Source organism: Nannospalax galili, unplaced genomic scaffold (assembly GCF_000622305.1).
Source record: "Nannospalax galili isolate Female #2095 unplaced genomic scaffold, S.galili_v1.0 scaffold15, whole genome shotgun sequence".
Taxonomy (NCBI): Eukaryota; Metazoa; Chordata; class Mammalia; order Rodentia; family Spalacidae; genus Nannospalax; species Nannospalax galili.
In genome coordinates, this window is record NW_008337322.1 from 4,783,042 (window position 1) to 4,801,587 (window position 18,546).

Sequence of the window (18,546 nt, forward strand, 5' to 3'; positions counted from 1 at the left end):
AGAGAGAGAGAGAAACGAGAGCAGAGCGAGGTGTAGGGAAACCGAGGGGGAGAGAACCCGAGTGTGTGTGTGCGCGTGTGCGTGTGTGAGCGCGAGCGAGCGAGCGAGGGAGAAGAGCGAGAGAGTGCGAGCGAGAAAGAATAAAAGGAAAGATTTTTCTCTATGTATATAAAGATGGCCACGTTAGCAAACGGACAGGCTGACAACGCGAGCCTCAGTACCAGAGCGAGGTGTAGGGAAACCGAGGGGGAGAGAACCCGAGTGTGTGTGTGCGCGTGTGCGTGTGTGAGCGCGAGCGAGCGAGCGAGGGAGAAGAGCGAGAGAGTGCGAGCGAGAAAGAATAAAAGGAAAGATTTTTCTCTATGTATATAAAGATGGCCACGTTAGCAAACGGACAGGCTGACAACGCGAGCCTCAGTACCAACGGGCTCGGCAGCAGCCCGGGCAGCGCCGGGCACATGAACGGATTAAGCCACAGCCCGGGGAACCCGTCGACCATTCCCATGAAGGACCACGATGCCATCAAGCTGTTCATTGGGCAGATCCCCCGAAACCTGGATGAGAAGGACCTCAAGCCCCTCTTCGAGGAGTTCGGCAAGATCTACGAGCTCACGGTTCTGAAGGACAGGTTCACAGGCATGCACAAAGGTGAGTACACCTTTGCCGCCCAACTTTGCCCGGAGCAGGAGCGGCCGGCCGGCTTACTGGAGACGGGGCGAGAGCGAGCCGCGGGCGGACGCCGGGGAGGGAGGCGCTGGGGCAGCAGAGACCGAGCTGGGGTGCACCGGGAGCAGCTCGGTGGGGCAAGGCTGGGCTTGGGGCGAGGAGCCGCTGGAAGCGGCTCGGTAGAGAGGGAAGCGGGCTCAGGAGATGAAAAGAAAGAAGAGATCGAGGGGCAAATACGGCTGGGGTTTGGGGGTCTGGAGACTCGAAAGACTGGGATGGGGGCAGCTGCACCGGGCAAGCCCTGGAAACTGAGCGGAGCGGCAGGCGCTCTGCCGGCCCGGGAATTAGGGTGCTGTCCATCGCCGTGGTGCTGAAAATACTACAGACCTGCTCTCTTCCTCTGCTCTGGGCCAGAGCAGGAGTACAGCCGTCTAAAAGGGAGAGGGGTGATAAATTCAAAGAGATAATTTTTATTTTGCTATCAATTCAGCAGTAGACTCTCCCTGTCGAGCTGTGTGCCTCAATAATCCGATTGTGGTGTGACTGGTAAGAAAGGGTTGGTTTGGACGTATGGAAAGAGTGATAAAAACCTAAGGCAAGAATTAGCAAGGAACCAATCATCCCCTGGGTAGAGTGAGGGGCTAGGAGACCTGAACAATCCCCTTCCCCAGTGAAGCTTGGATTTGGGGAAGAATATATGCATGCAAGAGATGCATTTTGAAAGGTATACCCTAATTTAACCCAAACTCACCATGGAGGGGCTATATAGTACATTATCTCTCCCCAGAAGCAGTCACTGCTGGCAAGTACCTGGGGGAGGGGGCGAGAATAATCAAAGAATTAAAACCTACAACTTTTTAGGAAAGTGGTCATGGAATGGCCTGCAGCCTGCTTGTTTTCTCCTTGTTTTATTACCTTTAAGGCAGAGCCCCAAATGTGTTCAGTTGTAGAATGTGTGTGGGTGGCTGGTGGGTGACGAAATTAGCCCAGTGCTCTGCTACCTAACAGGAACGTATAGGATGTACACTGGGGATTGATCAGTGCTGGAGCTGTGTGGGCAAGTTAAATGCTTTCTGAGAGAGATTGATTGCCAGTCAAGGAAGGAGCACGGGGCTAAGGAAGTTGTAGGGGATGTATGGACGTTCCGTTTTTAATAAACAGTAGTGTGGAGAACCACGGAAGACGCTGTGCTAGAGCTGGTGGTTTTGAAGATGAAAACACATACGTACACCCACCCCCACACAGAGAGCCTCATCCTTGGCCACAAATGGACTATGAACAGAGCTGATCCTCCGGCACATTAGGTGCAGAGCGCGGAGCTGTCTGGCTCTCTAAACAGCAGAGGTTTTTTTCACTACCACAACCATCCTCATTCCCCAACCCTCCCTTCATTCGAATACTAAACAGAGCTCCAAACTCTTCCTAGTTGGAGTCCCGGAGAGCAGGTTTTCTTGGCTTTAGCATCTTCCAGCTTGCCTGCTGAGGAGTAAATCTTAAAGTTAATGGCATGTTAAGTAGCACAAAACACAGCGGAATGGAAATATACTGGGTTTGGTGGGGTGGGGTGAGGGTGGGGGCTGTCATGGAGAGAGAAAGCAACCTTTATCCAATATGGAGAAAATGTCTGTTCAGAAGAGAGATTGAAAGGGGGGAAGGGGAAGGCAGGCTTCGAAATAATATTTGAGAAAAAGAAACACTTTCTTTTCCTCTCCCTCTGGAGCAACCGCATCTTTGTAGTTTTCCCCTTTCCAATCAAGTCCCCTAGATGCTAATCAAGATTTGTATCAAACCTTTGTCATTCTAATAGGTCCCCAGTTTTAAAAATAGTCATAATACATTTTTAATCGCATGGAGGGGGGGGATCTTTGCCCATCTTACCAACCAGTTCTTGTGGTAATTTAAGATTTCAAAGTTTAAAAAAATCAGAACCTACTAGGGGCAAAAGACCGTTGTAGGGACCTGGGTGTCCTAGGGGATGTGGATAGGAACACTCTGTGTGCTTCTCTGTTTCCAATGAAGATAAACTTTAATATTATTCCTTGCTTTCTTCTCATCAATCCCTTGCTGATACGATCACTTTGCTTCTAGTGTAATTTGGGCTCTTCTATATTATAGTAAAGAAAAAGGATTTTGACATTTGCATTAGAAAACTACAGAAGATTGTGTGTGTGCGCGTGTGTGTGTGTGTGTGTGTGTGCACTATGTATATATTCACTCAGGATTCCTAGGACAGACAAAACTTCATTTCCCAAATAATTTTTCTTGCAAACAGACAGGCAGGCCCGCTGATTCTGGCATACTGGGTGCCTCTTGTCGCAGCTTACCTTTTACAGGTTGAGTGTGTATTTTTCCTTATGAAACTTCCTACTTCTCTACCCTTCCTGTTTTTGGAGTCAGGGTTGGACCACCGTGCCTATGACACAGTACCTAGAAAGCTGAATAAATGTGGCCATTTCTGAGGGCTGGTTTATTCCATCCTAGCAGAGTTTCAACTCCTACTCCACTGATGCAGTCTGATTTATTATCTAATCCTAATAAAATAAGCCTCTGGCCACCTTAAAAAATTACTTGCTTGCCATTAGTGATTAATTGCTGTTAAGTGAGAAAGCATGATGAGGCTTGAAGAACGGGACTGGGTTCCGGCTTCTCCATCTTCTCCATCTCTGAACTGATGAGGCTGGGGATGGAATCAGGCCTTTGTTAAGCCTGGTCTCAGGGCATATTTGTGGTTCTTGCTCTCTACCCTTCTTGAATGTTTAACTTCTAATGAATTACACTGGGGTGCAACTGAGGGACCTAACAAGATACTGGTCTCCGGTGTGGGTGGCAGGTGTTCGTTATTGGTGTCTAAAAATCAACAAAAACTCAATGAAATGTATGAGGTTTCAGGTGGGTATCTTGGCCACCTGCCATTTCAGGTGACTAAAAAACGGAAGGGGTTCTAAGGGTTAATGGAATACCTGTCATGCGTAGAGTGCACCTTAAAAGGCAATTACTCCAGTCAAATTGGAAGTCTGTGGAGGAGGGAGTGGGTGGGTGCCATGGAGCAAACCCCGCCATATCCAGGAAAGGCTGGGGAACTGGGGAGCAGCAAACAGCAGCTGTGGACTGGGGTAATTACTGTAAAGGTAAATTTACCCCCTGGAGATCAGCAAGCAATTGGAGGGAGGGGGATCTGGGTGGTAAGCAGAGAGAGAAAAGAAGGGGGAAAGGCCGGAATCAAAATTCAAAGAAACAATACCCACAGAAGAAAACCCAGTATAATGCAAACTATCCCGCTAACTAGAACCTTCTCTTCTCCCCCATACAAGAAGCACTTTTGGAAAGATTGTTTTTCCAGGCTCCAAAGAGAAAGACATTGTAGTATTGATCAAAGAAGAGAAAGGCCAGTTCCTGGGATTGCAGCAGAAATGAGCTGAGGGTCAATTTTGCCCCATTCTGTAGAATTTTTCTTCCTTGGAAAAGGAACAGGTCACTCAGTAGTCTACTCCTTTCCTCTCTCATTTTTGATTTACTTCTCTTTTCTTCATTTTATTTCCTGGAGAACAAACAGACAGTGACTGCAGATACACACATACATGCTCACCCATGCCTACATGCGCGCGCGCGCACACACACACACACACACACACACACAGTGCATCACACTGTCCATTCATAACTTCGGTCTTGTCTAGCAGGACAGGAGGAGGCAGCAAAAACTGAGTTACTGGGAAACGTAAAGACTAGTGCTCTCTAGATAGCCATATTATAATGCATTATCCTTGAACTCATTTAAGTCAATTTAAGTGGTATTTAGTATAATATTTATGAATTAATGTAATCTAAACATAGGGTTGTCCCCAAAGGTTTAAACTGCCTTTACTACTGATGTGTGCTTGTTCCCGGAGCCTGTGATGCATTTTAATCTAAACGGCCAAGTTCTCATCAGTGTCCCTCTTGTTATCTGGTTAAAACAGCTCTGCACCTGGGTACCTATTTTGCTTTGAGGGTTTCCCCCAACTGCATAGAGAGAAATCTACTCTAGTGACAGTCCAGGATTAGGGATAGGGGGTTCTCAATGCAGGAGCCACAGCTGTGAGGACTGTAGCCCCACCACCACCACACTTTCACACTCCATGCAGAAGGGTGGGGACTGAGTAATATAACCTTCTGTGGATACAGCTCCAAAGAGTGTATCATTTAAAAATGTCCTCACCGGCAGTCATACAACCTCGTATTTCAATTGTACTTAAGTAGGAACGTCTGAAGTCTTAATTTGGGATGTAGCTGGGATAAAAATTAGAGGTGTAGGCTATGGTTATGTTTGGCTGATTTGTAACCATCTTCATAATATGACATTTCATGTTTGCATTTTAAGATGCAACAATTTTTCAGAACATCAAATTTCCACCTCTTGATTTTAGCCAAGGTGGCTTTCCCCCCCTTTTCCTGTACAGATAGGTGAATTAAAACTGTGAGGTACCATCTGATTTCTGTTTTTGTAAAAGAGTGAAGCTGAGTATCAGCTCAATTAAGATGGACTTTTTTTAATTACTTTGAAAAATAAAAAGTCCATTCTGTCCAGGGAATGAGACTGGCCAAGCGACTGGTTACACACCTATAGTTGCTAAAAGAGAAATTTGCCTTGTTGGAGACAGAGAAAGTAGGATAAGAAAACAAGAAAGCATTAAAAAATAAGTTTCACCAAAGAAAAGAGCACTGCAGTCATTACAAGACTAACATATGTCAAAGCAACAATCTCCATTTAAAAGCCTCCAAATTCCAGATGTTGATGTGTCCTGTTTAAAAGGAAAGAAAAAAGTATTGGGATGATTGATTTATTTAAATGACTGGTGGTTATTTATTGCTCATGCATAATTTTATTTATCTTTAAAATAGGCATTCTCCAAATCAACACACACAGAAAGACAAATTAACATGCACAAGTGCACAAATGTTCATCCATGTACAAGGATGGCTAATTGTGTCCCAAACATATGAAAACCAGGGCTGGCATAGAATTCATTGCAATTCCACAGAGAGATGTTGACACAAGCCCTCAGCCCCGTCTGTCATGGGAATCTGGGTTGGACTGGAAGGAGCCCTTTGGCTCTCCTTTCACTCCCCCAGCACCTCCTCCAGCAGCTGGGTGTTCGTGGCTTCTCAAACACAGAACAAAGTAAAACCAAGGCTTTTCTGAATGAAGTCATAGCAGTGACTATAGCAGTAGCTATACCTCTACCCATTGCAAAGTTCTCAGAGTTTTTTCAAAGATCCAGGTTCTGCAGACATTCCTGGTGTCTAGAGTTCTCAACATGCTCCAGCAGTACAAGTGTAACCATCACCACCACTATTTAGCATCTCCATCTTCATTATTTTAGCAGATGCACCCAGGATGGGAGGGTGGTATCTGAGTGATTCCTGAGAAGACAGCCATGACACCACCTCACTAGTTGAGAAAAGAACTGGTCTCAACTTGCCTGAGATGGATCTACGGAAAACATTACAGAGCTCACACCTTCCATGTCTTTGGGAGAGGATCAGTTTCCAATTTGACCGAAGAGGGATCTCAGCTGAGAAGGAGTTGGGGTGGAGAACATGGAAAGGAGAGGGTGATGCAACAGAGTGTGAGGTCCAGCACTGCAGGCAGAAAAGAAGGAAAGCAACCCTGTAGGGTCAAAACACCAGCTGGAGGCTGGCATCTGCTTGACAGTGGCTGTGGCTGCAGAGACTCCTGAGCTTGGAAGAAGGGAAATCCCATGTGACATGCAGAGAGAAGAGCCAAAGGGTGTGGAAGTCAGCATGTCTGAGGGTTCCAGAGGGTGGGGTGCAGGAAGACACTGTGGCTTGCATGTCTGTGTGTGTGTGTGTGTGTCTGTCTGTCTATCTGTCCGTTCGTGTGCACGTGCGCATGGGAGAAATGACAGAGCCCAGTGGTGTGGAGATGATGTTAGGGGAAGTTTCATAGCACAAGGCTCTATGCAACATTAAGGAGAAGGGTCATGAAGAAAGGAAGAGAATCTAGGGGGAGGACACCGCCCTCGTTGTTATGTACATCCTCCCCTCAGAACTCCTGGCTTGGACTTGTCAATAATCGTTGCAGTGTGGAGGTGTGCTCCTCCTCATCTGCCTTGTTTCTCCACCCAGAAGCCCAGGTTTAGAAGAGGATCCCATCATCGTCCCTTACCTATCACCCTTTGAAGTCTGGCCTGCTTCTGCTCACCCATTGACTCATTTTAGAAACGGCCTTCCGTCTGGGATCTGAGCAGCTGGCCACAGAGCCCAGCTCTCGCAGAGCTGAGTCTCTCCCCCCACTGTTTCCCCACCCCACGCACTGCCCCCGGCATCCCAGCCTACTTTCTTGTTGTGTTCTCTCCCCCCACCCTGTCACACACACACACACACACACACACACACATGACTTGACAAGCTCAGTTGACCCTAACAGGCCTTCTGAGAAATGTGCTGCACTCTCTCTAAATGCAGGCAGGGTGTGACAGACACCCAGTTGCCCTCTTTTTGAGCTCTTTATAACAAGAAAGTACATCCCCCCTTTTACTTCTGTTTTTTCTAGTCCTTTGAATACATGGCCTCACCAAGAATCACAAAAAGCATCCTGTCCTACCCAGATCACTTCTGGGGCTGACCAGTGACATCCTTTTCCTCCCAGCTTGGCCCTTTCATGGTCCATCACCCTGTCCCTCCCTCTTCTCCTCCTTACATCTGAAGACACCTAACCAACCCCCAAAAATGGTGCCTGAAGGAGACAGGTGTTCCTCTTGGCCATACAGGGGTGCGGTTAAAGGTGTTAGGGTGGAAAGGAAACCACAGGGATAGCCAAGGCACCAGAGGAATTTCCTGAAGTGATGCACTTGCAGTGAGAGTCCCCTCCATTCCCACTCACCAAGTTTCCAGTAGCCCCAGGGTGGGTACAAAGCCAGGACTGCAGCCAGAACTACCCACAGACACCAACCCAGACACCAGGTGGTAATCCCATGGGCAACTGCCCTGGTTTCTGAATCGTTCAAGAGCAGAAGGGAATGATTTCAGGACTACGCATTCTCAGGGTTTCACCCTTTCCACTCACTCCAAATTTGCTTATTCTTGTCTCTCCTTGTATCTCGGGCACGGGTTGAATGAGGCTCTCAAACTGCAATTCCCAGCAGCTCAGCTCAGGACTGAATCCGATGTGATCATCTACAAATATAAATAATGGGTACCCTCATGGAGAAAGACATAGTTCCTGGTTCTGTGAGGACCAAAAATATTGATCAAACTCAAGGAAAAAAATGATAATGAGCTGACTTCCAACAAGGGTTTAATGGACAGCGATCTCAGAAGGTTGTCTCTGGACAGTGGTGCACAAAACAACCCCAACACCACTTTATTGCGATACACTGCTCTTTAATTAATTATCACCTTTTTTAAGTACAGCTACAGATCAAAGATTTCTAGATACGTGACAGATCTCACTAACTCCACCCCATGCATTAGGCTGTCCCACCACAGGCTGCTGAGACCAGCAAGGTTCCCATTCTCTCCCCGCTTAGCTGTTCCTCCTCTTCATTAAAAACAACCACTTCTTCTGCGCAGTCGTTCTTTCCTACGATAGGAACTGTGAGTGGTGTTGACTGAGGGCTTGGGGCTGGCTTTCAGCAGCTGTTTCTAAAATTACACTACTAAGACTTGTTTCACCTTTGAATCTGACTGACCTGGGGCATGTACTGGTGGAAGAAAAGAAGAGTTCATAGAAACAGGGCTCATGGAACACGGTGTGCGTGTGTGTGTGTGTGTGTGTGTGTGTGTGTATGTGTGTCTGTGTGTGTGTGTCTGTGTGTGTAAATACATGAGAAAGCCATGGCGCACTGCCCCATAAATATTATGGGATCAATACCTTTCCTATCTGCTGCCCACACCTCTTAACTTCTCCCTCCCATGCCTTGAGCACCTGTGCTTCTGCCGTATTTCACACTGAGGAACGTGTGCGTAGATGATGCTGCATCCAACTGTGTTGTTTGGAGCTGGTTGTGGAAGGGAGGCCGGGTGCATAGTTTAGGGCCACCCCTTGTCTGGCATAGGTGGTACTTAAAGAGCCTCCTGATCAGAATATGACAGGAACCTGACTCTCCAGTGTCCCCAAATCTTCAAACTGACAGGTGACTTAGTCAAAAACAGCCCTTGCAGTCGTCCTAGGCAGATTTGAATGCCATACGTGGCTGTTTGTTCATTATTCTAATTTAATGATGCAGTCACACCTAATTAATCCATGTCTGGTTTATTCATACACTATGTCTGAAGATCCAAAAGATCTCTCTAGCTAGCCAACTTCCTTCACAGGACAAGTGAGGGGACACCCTGACGAGGGATCGTGCATGGGTCTTTACAGGATGGAACTCCTATAGTCAAGAGGCATGGTGTCTGACAGCTCCCTGTCCACCAGGTAGGCCTGACAGCCCCAGAAACACCACAGCGGGAGCAGCAGGGAGGTCTGAGCACCTGAGTATATGTGCATGCACACATCCAAAGCGTGCCTTCCGCCACAGAGCGCCAGCACCCATTCCCTTCTAACCAAGCCGGGAGCTGAACCACAGCATGGAATCAGCAAGGCCTGCTGGCCTGTCAAGCATTTTTTGACTAGGAGTTGGTGCCGAGGGCTGAGAAGCTGGACTGAGTCAGCCTCCCCTTCCTGGACTTGGAAAAGCAGAGCCATATGAACTGTTGACTGAGCACAGGTAAAGAAACCGAGTCTGGAAGGGATATGCTGCTGAAGTGCAGCCCATAGCAGGGCCCTCAGTGCACCTTCCGGTGGCTGATCCTGATCAGCCATATCTCAGGGAATGCCATCTCTTGCCTGGAAGGTAAACTGAGAAAATGAGGCATCAACCTAATAATATCCTTATAAAACCAAGCCTCCTCGCACAAGTCCTAGGAGACAAGAGGCATCCAAAGATCAAACACTACATCACAGTGTATTTGTAGGAACTCTGATTCTGCTACCTCCCTATAATGCTCTAATTGACTATTTGATCAGCTCTAAAAGGGCCAGTTTTTAAGACAGACTCTCTCTCTCTCTCTCTCTCTCTCTCTCTCTCACACACACACACACACACACACACACACATACCTGCAAATACATGCACATTTATATACCTGTGAACACACTCACATGCACACATACACTCACGACCCAAGCACATGCACAGAGATGTTCTCCTGCATCCCACATGCATCCTACCCTCACCAACTTCACCCAATGTAGGTAGATTCTCACAGGTGCCTGAAGTAGAAAGCATTCTCCAAAGACTGTGCACGTCCTTCCAGTAATGGGCTTATCAATACCTTTTAAAGAAACGTGACAGCCAGCCCAGAGTGATTCAGTTGTGTGGACAAAGGTCAGAATATAGAGATCCATTATTAATAATATCAATATCTTGGTTGACCAATATAACCAGAAACTGTAATATGCCGCTGCTGAAGGGGGAGGTTGGGAGGGCTTAACAATAGCAGGAAATTACACCTATGTAAAATTAATCATACTGACCGGTTCCAAGAATAAACAGGGAGGTGATGATGTTGGAAGTACTCCTATAGTGAGAGGGGGACCTTGTTCCAAGAGGCTTCTGGGATGAGCCCAGAGGGAATAGAGGCATCCCTGGGGAACAGTTAAGAAGGTTTCCCCTCTTCCTTTCTCTGCTTTCCAGCAGGATGAGGTGGAGGAGAGGTGTTCTCTGAACAGGAAAGAAAGAAATCAGGCCCCCTAACCATTATCCATCCAACACACCCATACCCTTGTGTCTAATCAGTGCTTGGCTTGGCTTGGTCTCACCGGATGAGACACAGAGAGCATCCTTATTCTCCTGAGTGAAAAGGTCTGTCTCCAGTGGTGTGAGCCTGAAGCAATGCCCCTGCTGACATGGTTGGAAACTGTGCCCTGGAGATGCCAGGGTGCACATTGCAGCTTGTGGTGGTCCAAGAAGAAAAGCACATGATCAGATCCATCATCCTGATTGAGTTATTGGGATCAGAGGCTCAGGTTCTCCCTGTGTGAATTGATGGTGGGGCAGGAACATTCTATGCCTAAGAAAACTAGCTCTACCTAGGCTCACCTCCATTTGTAGTGAGTTATGCGAGAAAAGGCCAGGTTTCTTTAACTCTGGAATTCCCTTGGGGAATGCCCACACCTTTCACTCCCCTGCCCAAGGAAGCCCCTGGCTCAGGATATCTTGGTAGTCCTTGTAAGCCCTGGAAAGTGTTCAGAGGAATGAGAATAGAAAGGCCCAGCATCTGGGCTCCTCCAGCCAGTCCCAGAAGGACTTTCACTCACTCTTTCTCTCTGTTTCCAAAGTCAACAAAGCCCCTTGGAGGGAGCCTTGCCTTCACACCGGTAGTCGGTAGTCCGGTAGTCTGATAGTCAGAAGGAGCAGAAGGCCTGCCACAAGTTGGAAATGAGGGCAACACAGTGATGCCTGTGGCCCAGAGGGGGGAGTGCATCTTGAGGGAGAGTCTTCCTTCCCATTAGGAAGTGCTCAGGTCCCAGCAGAATCTGATTCCAACCAGACTTGCTCCCCACACACAGGGACCCACCAAGGAACATATGTAGTTTACATCCCACCCGGCAGGGACCTAGCCCCTAGACCGGTCACTGCCTCTTCCTCCATAATGTGCACCCACCAGCCTGCCAGCTGACTTCCATTCAGGTCTCAGAGCTTGGGTCTGGCTCCCCAAGCTGTCCCAGAGGGTGAGGCAAGAGGTGGGTCCTCTTGGTGTCTGATTAAGTCCTCCCCCAGGAGTGCCTCTGTCTCCTCCTTAGTCACAAGGCTGAGGTGTGAGCAGCTTTAGGGAGATTAGCAGGGAGAAAAATAGCAGGTCTGCTTTAGGCCCTTTGCAAACAGTGGGAAGGAGACCCCAAACTGTGTGGGGGAGAAGGACTCCTCTCCTCTGGCTGTCGCCTGTCCTCTGGCGGTGAGAGGAAGAACTCCCACATTGCTGATGGCCCCTCACACCCCAGTGCCTGGCAGGACCTGCCTCAGCCCAGGCGCCGCCCAGGAGCTGAGGATGGACCTCTTCCTGCTTTTACACCTTGGAGGTGGGTTGCTGATTGCTCCCTGGAGGGTAGACAACAGAACCCAGGGCCACTTCACTTGTTTTGCCAGTTACACCTGGCCCTGGTATGCCAACAAAACAAGGACACACAGGAGAACCAGAAAATCCTGGTGTTTATTTCTCAACCTGTATGTGCCTTATTTCATTTCAAAACTAAATGGGAGTCTGGCTTAGTAAAGTTCTGATTCTTAATTCTGCATGTTAAGGAGATTCCTTACTTTGAAGGAGACACTCAAATTCCATCTGCACTTAAGACCTGATATGGTTCAACTCCAAACTGCTACCAGCCTGAACCTCTCTGCAAAGGAACGTCTAACTGTGCCAGCAGAAAGCACACACCCAGCCATCACTTGCTGGTCTGGGGAAATGGACAGGGCTGGGTCAAGGGTGGATGAATTAGAGATCGATTTACACACCCACCAGCCAGCAGGTCCAGCCCAGCACCAGAAGTCTGCCTTGGCCGAGCCGCAGTGGCACAAAACAGAGCTCTCGGGCTTGTTGTTGGGCTTCGTTTTCCTTTCTGCTCTTTCAAAACTCTTGATTAAAAAGCAAGTCCTCCCTCAGACCTGTTATCTTCACTAGTGCAATAACCAAATCATTCAACTTATTTTAGAGTTGATTCTGTTGCAGTTCTTGTTAGGCAAGCTTGGAAATTCCCTAGAATGAGCAATCGGGGGAAACTGGGCCCCCGCAGCTGAGTAGGGCTCTTAGGGAGCTAGCAGTGAACCGGATGTGTCTCCTTTGGGAAAAGGCATGTGCTCAGGCTGAGGGGAAAATGTTGTGTGAATGGATAGCAGTGCCCTCTGGGAAGGAAGTGTTCCTCCAAAGGGCAGGCCAGCCTCATACCTTGACACTCCAGGGGCCCCCACTGAATCAAGTGGGGAACTGAGCCAAGGCCACAGGCTGTGCCCACTCCTGCAGTGGTGACACCCTGTCTATTCTCTGCTTCCTCCCAGGCCTTGGCTTGCTTCTCCTTTAGTTTCTCAAGTTTCTCCACCAAACATTAACTCCAATTTTTCTGACCTTGTCTCAGCTGAGCCAGTGATTTAGGAGGGCTGATCACAGCAGAGGCCAGGCAGCCTGGAGGAGAGTGGCCCCCAGGTCAGCAGGGCAGGAATGTCACCAGATGCAGCTACAGTTGCCCCTAGATGCCCTGACCCTCCCCACACTCATCTCCACAATGCAGAGACAGACTTCTTCAAATAGAGGACTGACAGTAGTATGACAGGGGTGACCTGCCTCAGCACCGAGAAACCCTGGGTCTGATGGGGAGAGGCACAAGGCTTTCTGAGAGAGGCACAGGTTTATGTCAATCCAGATTCTCTGCCCGCAGAAGGTAGGGACCCACACTCACTACCACAAAAATAGCTATAGGTGTGATAACAACCCCCACACATAAAGCTACCCAAAGTAAATGTCTTGGGTAAGAAATGTAGGAACACCCTCAAAGATGAGGTCTGAGCTAGGGGTACTGGGGGGCTTGGTGGCAGGTCCCTCAGTCCAGAGGGACAGCAAAGTCCCAAGCCAGCAGATGGCAAGGAGAGCAGGAAGGTTGCAGAGCTGACAGGCCAGAGCGTTCTGTTTTGTTCTGTTCTGTTTTGTTTTGCCCCACTGCAATGAAGTCTCGTTCTCGGGCTGGTAGACAAAGGAATTTCTCATTTTGAATAAATCTGGACCCGTCGCCAGCCTGGCTCAGGGAGAGTGGGCCAAGGGCGGGTGGGTATAGATGCTTCGGGCAAGTCAGTGACACACAGAACCTGCCAGGACTGTCCTTACTTCTCACCTGCTCTGGGGCTGCAGTGTCCTTCAGCCGTCCCAGCGGCAGCCCACTTGGGCTGAGAAATTACTCATGGAATATTTAAACTGTGTCCATGCTCCTTGTCTCCGACTCAGGCATCCACATTGCCCCCACAGGCTTCCTCAGATGACTGTCCTCAGCCACACACAGAGGGGTTCTGGGCTAGAATACTCCTGTACCCTCCACCCTTACTCTGCGCCTGCTGAGTAGCTGGACAGCAGCCAGCAGTGGGGATGGAGCCAGGGGATAGTATCCTGGGGTGAGACTGGTCTTGCGGCTGGAAGAATAGGTCCCAGGAAGCGCTGCCCCCAGCATGAACAACATAGCCGAACAGGGGTCCCAGGGGCTCCCAGCAGCAGCAAAGGGAGCTTCCCGTAGTGGGAAGAGAAACAGCCCGGAGCAGTGGGAGTACATGAAACGGCAGCCTTCAGGTTTAGGTTCCACTCTTTGGGGAGAGAGCTGGTCTTACAGACCTTGACCCTGCTGTCTGACTGATTCTCAGGATTTCTCAGAGCTGGTCAGAGCTAGGCTAGTCATAGACCCCTGAACAAGTGACCCATAACTCCAAGATTTCAGGTCAGGGTATTGGGTGTTTCCAGATCCCTAAAGTGGTACGGAAGTCAGCAATCATGTTCTCCCCGTACCTTCCAAGTTCCTGGTCACACAGTCTCCTCAACACACCTCCCCTGTTCCATGTGTCAAGCCCCAAGCCTCAAGTTCCCAAATCAGAACCCAGGACTCTCAGGCAATGAGCACCAACCCAAAGTGACCTCCTTCTCCTGTCCTTTCCAAGCTCAGCCTCTTATTGATCTGACAAATCAAAATGGGCAAAAGTGGCCCCGGCAGCTAATGAACATTAATGTGTCCCCGTCACTGTGACATGTGCCACCTAACAGACCTTTCAGAACCCAAGACGTAAGAGAAGCATCTTGGGGGTGGGGAGGCAGTTTAGCACAGACCATGTCTCAAGCAGACACTGTGGGGTAGACAGGATGTCTAAGCAATGTGGACCTACCCGGCTGAGGGCTGTGTGGCCTACACAGAGCTCTGCCTGCCATGCTAAAATAGCAGAGGGACCCAGGCCCATCACTCCTCCAGTCTCCCAGCAGGGTCAACAGCCGTGCCAAAGGCTTGCTCAAATATCAAACATGGTCCATGAACCAATGTCATATCTGCAGCACCAGGGGCCTCCAGAGAACAACTCTCCCTAAGAAGTTTCCAGAGCAGCTATGCCTGGGTGCTGGGATTGGGATTTCTTTGTTCACCCCCCCAACCCCCCACCCCTGGCCCACAGGGCAGCGAGAGGAGAGACAGAGGAACCATGGTGGGTGAGACTCGTGACTTTCCTCCTCTGTTTGGTTATTCATTTCCTCTGATTTTTATCTAATCTCCCTCTGATTGTCCTGGTGAAACTTAATAGACAAAGTGAATTTTTATTACATCATCAATATAATCGCCAGCTAATCAACAGACACAGGGCCCACCGCAAGCCCTATAGCTCCTCATCTGGCTTCATAAATAGAAGGAGCAATCACTGACAAGCCCAGCTCCTGCACCTCCTCCCGAGAGGGCCCTTCCCCTGTCAGGCTTCTTGGCCAGACTACCCCAGGGGGCTCTGTATTCCCCCAGACCTCCCCTCCACCCAGTGGGCCACCTCGCCAGCCAATAGCAGTATCGTCCCCATCAGTATTTTTAGTTTTCTCCCTCCACAGCTTCAGCTGTTAAAATCACAAATATAGGGCTTATGTTTCAAATGCCAAAATAGCCTAATGTCGACTGATTTTGATTCTACTTTTCAGTGCACTGGGAGTATGGTATGTCATAAGATATTACATAATCCTATGGGCTGCAGAACATACCATAAACTATACTATATGCCACATTAAGTCAAGTGTTCACCATATACATAAAAACTATGCACAGAAGCGTTTGTGTCACTTAAAGTCACACCATGTGCCTTACACGCTGTGTCATAGATGTTATGTATTTTGTTTATATTATCATTTGTCTTCCATTTAGATAGCATTTAATGCTCAGAAATACTTTCTTGTAGCTTACTTATTTTTAGCTGTGTTAGGTTTAATTGATACCTGTTTGTAAAGAACAATGGTAAAAGAATGTTGAAAGAAAATCACAGGCTTGTCAAGTGAGCAGACCAGTTAGGGACTGGAATGTGTACTTGTGAGACAGGAACTGAGGCCTAGATGAATTAGGGGTAGAGGCAGGCTACTGACCCAGCAAGCAGATTCCTGGGGCCTAGACTGCTGGACAGTCCCTGGTTAGAGAGCACCCACCGTATGTAAAATGGGGTCTTCTCCCTGACAAAACTGCCCTATGCTAAATCCATTAACTGAGTGTACCCCTTTCCAAGGCACCTTGGGAGAACAGGTTCCATGGAACACAGTGATGGTCCCCTGCTTTCCAATGGGGCCAGCTACACTGCTTTGCAGAGCTGGGAGTTTGAGAAACCAGCACACATCATAGGGTCAGATCCTGTAAATAGCTAGTTGATAAGGCTAATGATTCTGGCTGTCTGGATGCAAGGAAACTGCTTCATGCAGGTGATCAGAGCCATCTCTGGAAGTGGCCAGCCCCTTTAGAAGAGTCACCCTTCTGATTCCATGAAGATGGCTGGTTCCATGCATCTGCTCAGTTCACAGTCGGGTTGTGTCTGCTCAGGCTAGACAGCTCTGGGGAGGCCTTGGCCTCACTGGGCCTCTGGGGATAGGAGCGCCTGGTGCCCCTGACATTGCAGGAGCAAATGCTTTACCAAGAAAACACCCCAGATGCACCCTGGCTTCCCTGAGGTCCAGCCCCTTCCCTCACTCCAGGCTTCAGTTTCTCCTCTCTTGCATCACTGACATGGACGGCTCAGCCCACCTCTTAGGGTCATCGTAAGGGCTGACTAAGAAGGGCACACCCAGTGTGAACCGTTAAGCATCCAGGCTCACCCCTGCATATCATGGGTCAGCATTCCCAACTACTGAGTGGCTCTGGCCATCGTGCTCAGGGTGTGCAGGAAAGGGGCAACACTGGCAGAAATGGGTAGATGGGAAGTTGATCATGCACCCCCAGGGAGCACGCAGCCTGTTGCCGATTTCTCTCATCAAATCCTCATGACGAAAGTGACAGAGATGCTGCTTTGAGTGTCAAAGGAATGGGAGCTCTGACGGCAGAGGCTCCACGTGGCCTGACACACCCAGGTCGATCGTCTGTGTTCTCCACATACTCCACTTCCCTCTTCAAAGCCAGAGGTCCTCTCCCTCACCCACATCTGTAGATGGGAAAATGGAAGCCCATGAGAGTGCCAGCCAATGTTTCCTCAAGTCATGCCATCTCGTGTGGAGGATCTGAAAACACAGACACACAATCACAGATGCAGAGAGAGAACACAGACATAGCTACCTGCAGGTATACCACACACAGCAGCACACAGCCCTACAGCGCCACTCCCAAGTGAAAACACAAAGGAACACAGCTACATAGGGACGTTCATTCAGATGCCCAGGCACTCAAGCACATGCACACATTCGCACACATACAGAAACACTCTTACACACATTGACACATATGAAGAAACATGCATAGAGGTACACACACACACAAATGCACGCATGCACACACACACACACACACACACACACACACAAGTTCTCCTTAACAACAAGCTTAATTAATCACAAGGCCACACATGCAACTGAATGATCTAACTTTTAGATGAAGCAAAGTCAGCTGGTTTGAAGACTGACACTAACCCAACTTAAAGAAAGGCCCTCAGCTCACCGTGCAGCCCAGATCAGAGGCCAGAGGCATCTCCTTTTGTAGCTCAGGGTTCCACCAAGCCTGAGGTCAAGTCCTCATTAGAAATTAGCAAATGCCCAGAAGGCCTTTGCTTGAGAGCACTCCCTCTGCAGACTCCTGACTGTATCAGGCTGCAGGATACAGGGCAAAATTCTGCTCATCTGACCAACACCAAAGGCAGGTCCTGGGGAGACCTGAGGCAGGCCTCACAAGGGTCACACAGCCCTGTGAAGTGGCTCTAGATAGCGCCCAGCTAGATAAGGGGAGGCCCATGAGCAGAAGAGGAGCCGAGTAAAAGGGAGAAGTAAGGTCCCCAGCCAGAGTTTTTCCTGGAAGCCAGCACGGGCTGCCACTGCCGAGGCTCAGAGCCAGAGTCGGCCCTTTGCACATCCACTCCTCTGCAACCACCCAAGGAGTCTGTGGGACTCCTGTCTGTCTGTGGAAACTCACTTGGTAGACAGTGTCCCTATTCAGCTGTAGAAAGAGAATATTCACACAGGTACATACTGGGAAAGGTGCTCACCAGGAAATAGGAAAGTTTTGTTTTTCATTTCTTTAAAATAAACTTCTGGGAGTCTGGGTGTGAGTTCACCTGGACTTCACCTGCTGGGTGAGCAGAGCATTTGAGCCTCAAGGCTTCCAAGGGCAGTGTACCGCCTGCTTGAAGGGAGAGACAAGAGAGGATGCTTTCTTTCCCTCCAAGACAACAAAGCTCCCTCATGCCAGGAAAGCACCATCCATTCTCTCCCAGCTCCAGGACCACACACATCTCATGCCAAGACCATCGCGATCCCCGGCCTGAAACTTTGGGCTGGGCAGAAGTCCAGGATCTGGAGCCCCTCACTGTGGCTGCAGTGAGAACCCTGGGTGTGTACATGTGTGCACGAACACCCAGGTGAGGATGAGTGTGTGCTGTATGTGCACAAGGATGCATGCCACCTCCATATACGTACATGCCAATCTCAGCCTTGGAGACCCAGGCAAGATGTATGGACATGTGTGCTCATACGTGCTGAGTTTATGTGGGCTGTGATGGCACGGCTGGGCCAATTTTTAGTGACAGATTGTGTGTACGTCTGTGACTACAGTTTCTAGCAAGTGCATGGAGAAAACGGAAAAGATGAGTCCAACTCCCGGGTGGGCATATCTGCAGTGCTCTGCAAGTGCGTGTGAGTGTGGGTGTCTCTAGAGCAAGC

At 49.1% G+C, this 18,546-nt stretch overlaps 1 protein-coding gene across 33 annotated transcripts in view; it reads left to right on the forward strand.

The window, feature by feature from the left end:
- Positions 1-4: 4 nt before the first annotated feature.
- Celf4 (CUGBP Elav-like family member 4) overlaps positions 5-18,546 on the forward strand; it is a 300,074-nt gene continuing 281,532 nt past the window's right edge. For all 33 annotated transcript variants that reach the window (XM_008832494.1, XM_008832498.1, XM_008832500.1 and 30 more), the window contains exons 1-2: positions 5-30; positions 231-648. In XM_008832494.1, the coding sequence (XP_008830716.1) occupies positions 363-648 (286 nt within the window). In that variant the 5' untranslated portion in view covers positions 5-30; positions 231-362. The remainder of the gene's footprint in view (positions 31-230; positions 649-18,546) is intronic.